Consider the following 11,812-nt stretch of genomic DNA (forward strand, 5'->3'; position numbering starts at 1 on the left):
CTTTGTACGAATCTTACGATGCAACGTGGTCCAACTTTTAGTATCGAGCCAGAATCACACGATTGATTACGTGGAAAATATGTGCCGTACTATGTAATAAGCAAAGTGTCAACCAACTGTTGCTCACACAATCTTACCAATCTTTGGAAATAAGCATCACCCAATCCGGTATCGTTCGACCATTCAATTACCACAGATTTCGTAATGTGTCAAAGCAATCAAAAATACATCTGCACCCTTAGTTCATGATATCACCAAATATCCGCATGATATACTATGAATGCTCCTCATCTTGAATATCTGGATCATGTGGAATACCCTATGATATACATACATATACTGTGTAATTTCTCATGTTATTGTACCAATATCAGATAGTTTGTTGTGAGGAATTGACGTTGATAGTCACAATGGAGTGTTCATTCGTGAAATGGATTAGTTCGGGCACATTGATATTGTTTTTTCAATAATTAGGCGCAAGCGAGAAGCAGTTGGATTTGAGATAAAACCTATCAGAGTTTCTTTTAAATTGATAGTTTGGCTGAGATCTGCCTAAAAATGTTCGTCCATAAGAACAAGTTTAAACTCAAGTGATGATAGCATCTGAAAATCAGATGAACAACCAAAGAAGTAAAGTAAAGCATTAATCGAACTACAACTCCGTATGTTTCATATCCTGACTTCCTAGTATACAGCTCCACGCTCATCGTCCCTGTTTCCTTTCATTTTCTCTATTCGCCCTCTCCATGGCCCTTTTAGCCTCCCTATACATCCTCATCCTCTCACTTCCTAATGGCCCGTGTCTCCTCCCATCCGCTGCCTGTTTTAGTAGCGGTAACTGTATTATGGCCGAAAAAGTATCAAAAACTTTTTGTATGGGTTTATTATGTCTAGCCGCTACTTCTGCAAATGGAAATGTGTCTTGACTCGTTTGGGCTATGTCTATGATTCTGGTTGTATGTTAATCAAGGATCTCATACATAGATATGAGATATGAGAAGAGAGGGACTTACAAATTTGGGGAGTGTTTAGATGAAGATGCAGACGCGGACGTGAATGTTTTTGGTCTTGAAAGATGTAGGACCGGAGTTTGGAGAGGGGATGAGGTAGAATTTGGCGTGTGGGAAGCAGTAGATCTCGCTTGTCGAGGTGCGCTGATGTGTGGAGAAAGTATACCGTTGCTTTCGGTGTCGCCGGTCTGATTTTGACGTTCACAGAGAGCTGTGGATGGTGAAGCTTTGTTGTTATCTATCGAATGTGTCCACGCAGGTATTCTATATAGAGAAGGTTTGCGTCGTATATCTGCTGCAGTCACCTGGGGACGAGGGGATGGAGAAGGACAAGTATGTCCCACTAGTGTAACTGGATGTGTTGGTTGAGAGTATGTCCCAGAATTTGATATCGAAGATTGCACAGGACAGGTATTTGTGGAAGATGTAGACATCTTTGTAGGCATGTGACGTAATTGTGGAACTAGCTTCGTTTGAATTGAAGGATACGACGCCAGTGCGGTTTGAGTTGTAAGAGGTATTGTTTTGGGTGACACCATTTCTTGCACGTATCTCTCGCTTGGGGGGTTTCCAATGTAACCTTTTTGCGAGTTGACAAAATTTGGGTCAACGGCACCAAAGTAATATTTGCGGTGCCAGTTCGGGTCGTTGTTGATGTTAGAAAACACACTTGCTCGTGGATCAATAGATGGCGCGCGCTTTGGAGGTGAGTAATCTGATGGTTTCCAGGAAAAGTCTTGCCAACCAGGTATAACTGGTCGATGTGGCGGAAGAGGGAGAGGCACTCCTCCGAAAGTAGTTGGCACATTTGGATCTTCTAAAAAGTCCACAAATCCCGTATGTCCATAAAGGGGGCTAGAATTTGAATTAGACGACGGTAAGACCTTTGGTCCTGGTAGATACATAGATGCTGAAGATATGCATGGAGACACATGATTTGAATTTTCACTTGAATTATAATGCTTTCTTTTTTTACCATGATCTTGCTCTGGTGATGTGAAAGTTGTGGATTTTGCATTGTGATGCGGTGATGTTGGTGACAGTGGCGGAAGTATGGATTTGGCATACCAAGGTGGTGGAATTTTGAACGGTACATTTTGAGAAGGATGCGAAGGAGATATTGCGGGTAGCCCTGACTGTGGAAGATTCAATGGACGTGGAAAAGTATCAAATGTGGCGATTTCATTCATCGCTTTGACAGAATGGCATCTAGCTCTGTTCATCTCATCGGGTTCAGTGCAGTGATCAAGCGAACGAGCCATACCAGGTGCGAGCTTCTCCGGTGATGGACGAGCACCTATAACTCCGGCGCTCAAAATGGGACTAGCTGAGCTGGTATGAGTGTGTTGTGATGGAAGCTCAAGCCTAATAAATGCTTTGCTTAGAATGAGTTCATTGACATGGGACTTTGTCATACCTTCTGTGCCTTTTTTTCCTTCGTCGAGGGACCGAAAACACAAACTCTACTTCATCATCTGAAGATTCTGGGACTGGTTGCTCCGGTAAGACTCTCTCTGGCACTTGCTGAGTGGTATCACTAGCTAGAATAGATTGATGGTTAACCAAACGGGCTGAATTGTCTGTCAGAGGTACTGAGTTACAATCAGGTTCTAGACGGGGAGCAGTTTGAGGAGAGATAGCGCTCTGTGTATTAGCCTGTTCAACTTCGGCCATCATGAAGAGGAAATGGAGGCTAGGGAGTTAAGAACTTTAGAAAAGAAGGAGATATTGAGGATATAAAATTAGGACATAGATTAGGCAAAGACACAAAGGTTGATGACAAGGTGAACATGTTCATTATATACCATCTTACCGTGTTTGATATCAACATCCATACTAATGGTGAAGGGATTTGCATTTCACAATATGTAAGACCACCCAGTGCTTGAACATACATCTTATTTTGGCTTGTTCGTTTCCAAGCAGTCATGCCATTGTCCTTGTAGGTTGAAGAATGAGAAAGATCACAGAAGCTCTATGCATAGGACCTAAATAGACAAAGAGTAAAGGGACGACAAGAAGCTTTGGGGTTTTGATTCATCAGGAATGATACATTCTTGAGAGGTGAATTATTGAAAGGTTATTGGAAAACCTGATGTTATGTGCCTATCATGCCCAAAGCCAAGGTGTTAGCCATACTGGAGACTGGTAGTACACTAGCGGCATTGTGGTTAACCGAAGTTTAACCGGTACAATCGATAAAGCTCCCGCCAAAACAATCTCCCACTATCTCTATGACATACAAGACAAATAAACCGACAGGCCAATTCATAAACACATCTAACTTCTTTAAAGTTGTCAAAAAACTGTCGAAACTGTTTGTCTTTGTTATTGAGTCCTTTTACAAGCTTCATAATGGCTGTTGACAACCATAATTCCTTACTTTCGACACAGAAGTCGTCCGATTCTGGTCTCCAGGTAGCTCTACACCCCCTCGTTCTCCTCACAATTTCAGACTATATTACAAGACACACTCTGCGACAACAAACTGGACCTGTAGTTGGAGCTCTGCTAGGTCAACAGAATGGTCGCGAAATCACTATTGAGCATGCATTCGAATGTCTGCTCACTACAGAGGAAGATGAAGTAAAGCTATCTCCATTATGGTTTGAGGCAAGATTACAACAAAGTATGTACAACCTAACTTGGGTGGGCAGTTTCTTTCATACTAACTTTCTACAGTGAAGGATGTTCATAAAGTCCCTGCGCTTGATCTTGTCGGGTGGTATACTATCATTCCTAACTCTGGACCTCAACCCATACATCTTCCTATTCATCGACAAATCCTCTCTATATACAATGAGTCTGCCATTTTACTCGGCTTTCATCCTGAAGAAGTACTTGGTGGCGCAGTTGGCGGAAAATTGCCTCTCACAATATACGAAAGCAACTATGAGGCAGAGGAAAGCGGCGTGGAGACTGGGGAGGACAAGGAAATGAAAGACGAGGAACAACAACTCAAGCTCAAATTTAAGGAACTCCCATTCACTATCGAGACTGGCGAAGCAGAAATGATCAGCGTTGATTTCGTGGCTCGTGGTGGAGGGAATGCTACAGCTGTAAATGGTACCAGCAAGAAAATTACCATTGTGGAAGGTAAAGGAAAGGGCAAAGGTAAAGAAAAGTCCAAAGACTCAGAGACCTCGAAACGCGAAGAGAGCAGTCTATCACGAGAAGACGAAGAACAAATTGCCTCCTTGACTGCAAAGGCAAATGCTATCAAGATGCTTCAATCTCGAATCAATCTGGTTGCCGCCTACCTCCAAAACCTCCCTCCCTCATATGTGGCCGACGGCGTTGTCTCGGAAGCAGATACAGAATCGAAGAACTTTGCGCCAGTCAATCACTCGATTCTTCGGTCTATTCAAGCCCTTCTCGGTCGTCTTAGTGTTCTTATACCCGCCGACAGTCAAGGTTTCGAACACGAACTCATCTCTGAGAAAAACGATGTCAGCCTCATCTCCCTCCTCAGCGAGCTCACTAAATCAGCCCACGATATCAGAGAAACAGGAAAGAAGTTTGCTGTTGTAGAGAACGGAAAGGCTAGCGGAATGAAGCGCCCTGGAATGGGCTGGGGTGATCAAAGTCATCCAATGCGAGAAGTAATGCATGTTGGAGATCTTATGTCATAGGGTAGCTCTCCCCCCTGATTTCAACGGCGTATTTCGGTTTGGGCGTATGAAGGTATGGGTAGGTATGCAGGTGGTGCGCGATTTACATTTTGAAGAAAAGGGAATCCGGCGTACTTGCATGAGGGATTTCAGATATCATGAGAATGAGAGATACGAATGAACGAGAATTAGATAGGCAATGAATACCTGACCTGACATGAACATGAGCATGAATTTTCCTCTTGCATATCTTATCTTGTGAAACAACGCCGAGAAGGAAATATGGTTCGATGGATTGTTACACAATTGTGTGTTTGACTTTGAGATATAGTCGCACGACATTGTTACCGGATTTAGACACGGATGTCTACATGGTACTCGTGCTTAAGAGGTGATTGAGAGACAGAAATCACAACCTTGATGGGTAGAAAGCGGATTTGCATGTTAAATGCGAGGTGGCATCATGGGGAAATAAGAAATAAGGGTATTATTGACCAGATATATTGGCTCAAGTAGGCCATGACCAAACGCCTTGTTAGAATCTCAATATTTGAAGCGAGATTGAGTATCTATGTAGGAAAAGAGTCTCGATTGTGCGTGTGCTTGAGGTCAATTCTAAGGAACAGTTCTTTCAACATGAGGCGAAATTTGAATGTATCAGTTGAATTGCAAATATCTTCGATTTGTCTATCTCCAGCTTCAAAGCATGACGCCAACCCAATACCAGATATCTTTCTTCCGCAGTAAAACACCAGGTTCATCCCACCAACCACTTTCCCAAATTAACCGTCGACTTCTTATCTAAAAGAAAGGTTGCCAGATCGTGTGCGAAAGGAAGAAAGAAAAGAAGAAAAGAATTCATTATGGTCCCATAAAAGTCAAATAACTCCATCGTTTCCCCTTGTACGCTTCTAAACCTCAATAACCACCTTTAAGATAAGATCCCCGTGCTCATCCATCGTCTTTCCCGCCAGCTCAAACGCTTGCTTCGCATTTCCCAGACCTTTAAACCGATGCGTAACCATGTTGTCCAAGCTCGGAAGACCTCCTTTCTTCCCGCTAGCACCCAACATTCTGATACCTGTCGGATACGTATTTGCGTATCTGAAGACACCTAGAATGTCTACTTCGCGGAGATGAGCAGCGGAGAGAGGGAGTGTTTGGATGGGCGTTCCCATGCCGACCATGATTACTTTTCCGCCCGGCTTGGTGCTGTAGATGGCGGTTTGCATGCAAATTTCCTTGCCGGTGCATTCAAAGGTCATGTCAGCGCCTTCGTGGTCGTCTTCGGCGAGGATGTCATCTGGGGATGAAATGGAGAGGATGTCGGAAGCAGTGCATTTTGCAGAGTTGAGACGATCGGAGATGGTGGTATAGGAAGAGATAGGTGTTGTGGTTCCTGAAGCTAAAGAAGGAGTGGATGTTCCCGAGGAGGAAGCAGTAGAGGGAGCGCTGGAGTTGGAGCTAGAAGGAGGAATCACATATCCGTGGGTAGCGAAACCGTGGTCGAGGGCGTATTGGACCCGGTTCGCGGAGATGTCGGTTATCGTTACAATAGGACAACCAGATTGACGAGCCATGGCAGCGACGAGGAGGCCTACTGCTCCAGCCTGGTGACATTTTAGCAAAGTGATCAAGACTAAAGGAGTAAAATCGGTGATGCATGGGGCTACAGGGATTTATTAAAATAATGACTTACTCCGATGACAACGGCTGTGGACCCAGGTGTAGGTGCTGCTCGATTCATAGAATGAATTGCCACGGAGAGTGGTTCCAAAAGCGCAGCAGCGTCGAATGAGATATGATCCGGAAGCCTGAATGAATTATCAGTAAGCTGCTTTGCTAAGACTGCCTTGATAGACTTTGAAAACATACTTGTGACACCAAACAGCTGGATGATTGATCCTCTCTTGCAACGTCCCCTGAAAATGGGGTACACTTTTTGCACTACTCCTGAATCTCATCTTCTTGCAAAGGTTATATCTTCCTTTTCTACAGATATCGCATTGACCACATGATATGCCCACCTCAAGAGCGACTCGATCCCCAATAGCAAAACCATTAACTTGTGGTCCAATTCCTACAACCACACCTGAAGCTTCATGACCAAGAGATAGAGGCGCACAAGCACATAAATCGCCATTAGCGAACTTCTTGTAATAGCTTACATCGGAACCGCAGATGCCAGTCGATTTGATCTGAACTTGGAGTTCACCGATGAGAGGTTCGGCGATATTGCGAACTTCCTAAGGGTTTAAAGTCAGTCGGGGTGCTCTTGATATATTTATATGCGTCTGAGTTTAAGTGGGATGGATTCCTCTTACCAATCTCACATCTTGTATTCCGTGTAGAACGCTACTAAGAATGCTAGACTTATTACTGACGTGGGATGTGACCTCCACGTTCATCACATTTTCATTGTAAGCTGGCGCCATTTGAGATTGCTCTGTATGATATCAAAGATATGAGGTAACAAAAATATCCTCTTAGTGCTCTGACCAAGAAAGAAAAGTGTGGGGGCTTAATAAATTCTTCTATTTTCGCACTCTCCAAAGTAAACCCCCAAACTTATACCGTTTACCTTCTTCCCCTGGAGAAGAGATTAGCGCTCTCCTTGTCGAGTCACATAGCTTGTAGCTATCTACATTATCATGATTCATTTCGATTGCAAGACATCCATCATGCAAATACCTAATCTATCATGTTGCTATCCATCGCGCAGTATACTCAGTAACAGTCAGTCCACTGGAATGTTGCGGAAATGTGTATATCCCATGCATCTGTACCCTGCAGACGCAGGCACGGAAGCACACCACACCTTGATTGAATTCTGTGCTTCCAGCGGAGTCGGACCTTTGTATTAGGTACCTCCGCGATTGGAGTGAAATATACTTTATTTCGTGTATATCCAAATAGTGAAGATCCTGAAAAGATCGTATGAGGTGTAACGGCAGATGAAAGATACAACATTGCCGGATATCTTGCTGTAGCTAGACGTTGAAGATAGCTGTGTGGCTAGAAATGTGTTCCGGCCCCTCACTTGACGCTTATCCTGGTAACTGGTACATCGCCCATTCTTTTGCGTTGTTTATCAGTGTGCAGCGAGCGTACATCGTTGAAGTGACAAGACGTACATATCAACTAATGTCTTAAGAAGTCAACAATACATTATACATGCCGGATATTAAAGCTATTAGAGGCCTGGGTCCGATAAGACGCCCAAGCCAACCAATCCGACAACTCCATTCGCATCTCTGAGAGAGTGGAGAAGTTTAATGGAGCATTGATTTCCCTAGATACGAGGGCGTGTTTTTGATGAATGCCGGGTCCGTGCGCAGGGACATTTCCTCACTAAAATAAGCACAAACTCATCTATTTTAAAATTCAATAACAATTGAAATAAAAATAGTATTTGAAAAGTATTTTCAAATTTAAATAATTTTTTATATCAAGATTTATATATAAATTTGGTAAAGTAGAGTTATTAATATTTATAAAGTTATATTCATTATAAAAATTACATAGTAAATATTAGTGAGTTCGGTTATTTTGCCCGGCATTCATCAAAAACACGCCCTCGTAATACGTGATTAGTCGTCACCAAACTTCAAGCCCGGACAATCATTTTCCTCCATACCCCAGATTCTTCCCAACCTTATTAGATTAACATCGGAGTATCGGTGCAATCACGACGAGAACTCTTTTCGATCGTCGATTTACCCGTCGATGGGTTCTTTTGTGATGAAAAAAAGGTGATAGAGATATTGATATCCTGGATGGCGCGTTCCTCAAATTCACGAAAATTCGGTAAGGCTGGTGGATGTAGCATGAATGAATGGTATGATCCTGATAGGGATATTTCATAAACGGCGATATTGGATATTTTATGCCGATAAGCAGAGCCAAGATGTGATACAAAGTTCGTCATGGCACACATACTGGGTAAATTTTCGCATTTCCTCATCGTTATTCGAAGAAACCCACTTTCACGCAGGATTAAGGTGGCAATGGCGGATTGAGTGGCAGCGAATGATTGTCCAATCCAAGCTGAAAAAGAGCAAGAATCCGAAGGGGAATCCAAAAAAAAAAAAAAAAAAAGTAAGAAAAATCAAGGACTTGGGTACAAAGGCAAGAAAGAGTTAGATTATTAGATAGGTATTAGCTTATTATGCCCCTCTTCGGAAGAACACGGCCCGCATGCCTGATGTTGTGTGAAAATGCATTCTCCCTCCACAACGTCGCATTTTTAATTCCGGGTGGTATATTGATGTTTTGATCCTACTGGAGAGGATGATGTGATGGGAAGGTAGATCGTAACCTTCGATCGTTGAGAGAGTTTTCGTGACGTGGCTAAAGCTGCTGCATGTTTTCCTAACATTCAAGAGTCTGCAGAAATCAGAGATGTGATACAGAAAGTTTATCAAATTATTTTCAATGAAGCTTGTGGCACACGTTTAATATGATACAAGGAAGTCTACTCTTCAAAGGGGGTGTCGTTGGGTGTTGTACGAACCAAAGGCCTGGTTCGGATTGATTTTGGGCTTGCTTATCCATTCACAAGGGTAATATAAGGTAAGGCAATGTAATGTAGTGTAATGTAGTGTAATGTAATTATGTAATCATCTTGATTAGCGAAAGATACTAAAAGGTGTATATGCATTGAACCGGGAACCCTGGAAACTTTTCGAGGATCTAGCGGGTTTGCGGCTCATTTTCAAGTGATATATGCAATGGGTGCATACTAAACTACGAGAAGCAAACATCTACTCAAGCGGTGAGGAAACCTACCTGGCCAGGTTGGATGGTACCCAAATAATCTGGTCAAATATTCTCAAGTACTATCAAAAACATACGTGATGCCAGTAGCTTAACGGGTAAAGTCGCACAAAAATTATTGTATTGCATACACTTTGCATGAACGATACAGATTTTGGGTGATACAATGGGTGTGACCAGGGTCCTTTTCTCGGATCACAATACCGGGAAAGTTTCTTGCTAAGAAGAATTCTCGGCAATAAACCACTTCATAGAACATTAGCCAATCTCGACGCCGCATTTCTCGCATCAACTCGGTCCTCGTCATCTTCTTCTTTTAAGCCCGGCAATCCACCAGTACTGCCACTGAGCGACCTATCACGACCAACGCCTCCTTCTTCTTCGCCAGTTGCGCCGTCGGGAGTAGACATGAAACTGCCTGAAATGCTCCGGTTAAGTCCATCGGGGCGTCTTGGAACACCAGACCACGAATCACCTTTAGGACCTTGACTGGCTGCAAGACTGGCCCTCCTTGCTGCGGGGTGTGATTCTCTACCCAACCGGCTAAGTCCACCAGAAGAATCGATCGCTCGGATATCAGGTCTAATGCTTTCCAGGGTCGCCAGAGTCCGTCGCTCCGCTTCAATTTCACGAAGCACATATTCTCGAATGCTTAACCTTAGATCTGCAGCAGTCCGAGCGAACCATCTTCGTTGTTCAAGTAATAAGTTTGCCGTGACACGTTGGGTTTTATTGTGAAGATAAACTTCATTGCTGCGTGCTTCATCAAGTGCTGATATGGCTTCATCAACCTTTTCCCTTCGGACAGATGAGCTGGCCTTTAAGCGGTCTGCAGCGTTAAGCTTGCTTCGGGTTAATTGCTGGGCCTGTAGTAATTCGCGCAGAAGTATGTGTCGGTTTGTGAGAGTTTCTTTGACAATGAATGAATCTTGAGAATGATACTGAAGAGGATCACCTATGGTTGTGGCTTCAGCAGTACCTTGTGCTGCATGGAAATCTCCTGTACTTTGGATTGTCTTTCCAAGCTTACGGTATGCATTAGCAAGTCCTTGGTGAGGTTCTTGGATATTCATTGCCCCCAACTTGACACCGAAATCGGACTCCGCTAGACCAAGACCTGTATACACGTTAGTATTTGGATTTCCAACTGTCATGTGACAACCTACCTCGTCTTGCCTTGACCAATTTGTCTACCTTATGTCCTGCATCCATCGTTCCTAAGTAGAAGAGCTTCACCACCGGCCTTGCATCTTGTAATTCTGGCGTGTCATCGGGCGGAGGTGCAAATTGTTTGATAACCCTTCGGCGAACTCCAGTAGCTGGTTGCTTTCGCTTCAGCATTGGGCTGTATCCAAAATCACTCTCAACAAACAGAACCATCTCATCGTCCCTCATTAATACGTCATTAGAGCAAACATAGTTGAGCCATCTTTGGAGAGAAGCTTTAACGCGCGCTTCATCCTCATCAGTGCCAGCACCAGCAGATGTCAACGCGGGAGGAACTGCAGGAACTATAGCTTCCGGATTTGAGGATATTAAATGATCTGCTAACTTGATGAATTCGGAATGCGTTCGTCGGACATCGCGAAATTGGGTCGTTCTAAATTTTGGAAGATTGGTCTACGCAATTGGTTAGCCAAGACCAAAGCTATATATTGCTTGATCGATGACTTACGTGTACATCAAATCGCAAGATAGGATCTTTCCTCCCAGTGCGCTCCAGTCCGGTGATCTTTGCTTGCAGCTTGTAATGAGGTGCCGAAGGATGGTGCCCTTGTCGCGCAGCAGAATGATGATATCTCTGAGGTTCCGGCCTATGTTGACCCGCTGGATACTGTTGCTGTGGAGCTGTTTGCTGTTGATACTGTGCAAAACCTTGCTGTGCCTCGGCATCGCTTTGACTTGATTCGACAGTGTCAGGTCTGCGACTTTCGGCATCAGAGACCGATGCACCAGCACTGCTATCGGGTCGATTGAAACCTCCAGTCCCCATTATATCTTCTTGCGAGTAGCCTGCACCGCCTTGTTGATCCGGGTTGTACGGTGTCGGTGACACAATATCTCTGGATGGAAATGTGCTGGTTTTTGGATGCTGTGGTGAGCCAGTAGGGGAAGATCCCCATGGAGAAGCACCCGCAGGATTATCTGCATCGTTGATCGAGGCAGAATAATCCATGATGATGAATGGCGCGACCTTTTAGTATGGAAGACGATAAGCTAGAGTCAACAGAATAAGAACGTAGCAATTATTGGATCAAAAAGAACTTTTGTATTTAAACTGGTGCATCTGGGTATTTCATAAACTCGTGGAAAACATGTAGAAAGACGGCAAATCAATTAATCAATCGAGGTTGATTAGAGCTTCCGCTGAAGTAGGTAGGTATTGAGAAGAGTTCCCAGGTTCGGCCGCTCCGT

General features: G+C 43.8%; 4 protein-coding genes across 4 annotated transcripts; 1 reads left to right on the forward strand and 3 right to left on the reverse strand.

Annotated features, from left to right (window-relative positions):
- Window positions 1-487: 487 nt before the first annotated feature.
- Window positions 488-3,075, reverse strand: EAE98_002822 (uncharacterized protein). The gene is made up of 3 exons (XM_038950442.1): window positions 2,428-3,075; window positions 1,014-2,375; window positions 488-950 (listed from the first exon to the last, which is right to left on the reverse strand). The coding sequence occupies exons 1-3, from the start codon at window positions 2,685-2,687 to the stop codon at window positions 704-706; spliced, it is 1,869 nt and encodes a 622-aa protein (XP_038812971.1). The 5' UTR covers window positions 2,688-3,075; the 3' UTR covers window positions 488-703.
- A 290-nt stretch (window positions 3,076-3,365) lies between these two features.
- On the forward strand, window positions 3,366-4,642 carry EAE98_002823 (uncharacterized protein; the record flags this gene model as incomplete). The annotated part of the gene is made up of 2 exons (XM_038950443.1): window positions 3,366-3,639; window positions 3,693-4,642. The coding sequence occupies 2 exons, from the start codon at window positions 3,366-3,368 to the stop codon at window positions 4,640-4,642; spliced, it is 1,224 nt and encodes a 407-aa protein (XP_038812972.1).
- A 570-nt stretch (window positions 4,643-5,212) lies between these two features.
- Window positions 5,213-7,220, reverse strand: EAE98_002824 (uncharacterized protein). The gene is made up of 4 exons (XM_038950444.1): window positions 6,946-7,220; window positions 6,497-6,867; window positions 6,321-6,435; window positions 5,213-6,231 (listed from the first exon to the last, which is right to left on the reverse strand). The coding sequence occupies exons 1-4, from the start codon at window positions 7,054-7,056 to the stop codon at window positions 5,533-5,535; spliced, it is 1,296 nt and encodes a 431-aa protein (XP_038812973.1). The 5' UTR covers window positions 7,057-7,220; the 3' UTR covers window positions 5,213-5,532.
- Window positions 7,221-9,645: 2,425 nt separating this feature from the next.
- Window positions 9,646-11,573, reverse strand: EAE98_002825 (uncharacterized protein; the record flags this gene model as incomplete). Its single annotated transcript, XM_038950445.1, has 3 exons — window positions 9,646-10,514; window positions 10,564-11,017; window positions 11,073-11,573. 3 exons carry the CDS (start codon window positions 11,571-11,573, stop codon window positions 9,646-9,648), a joined length of 1,824 nt encoding a protein of 607 aa, XP_038812974.1.
- Window positions 11,574-11,812: the final 239 nt, after the last annotated feature.

Source organism: Botrytis deweyae, assembly GCF_014898535.1.
Source record: "Botrytis deweyae strain B1 chromosome Unknown BDEW_005, whole genome shotgun sequence".
Lineage (NCBI taxonomy): Eukaryota > Fungi > Ascomycota > Leotiomycetes > Helotiales > Sclerotiniaceae > Botrytis > Botrytis deweyae.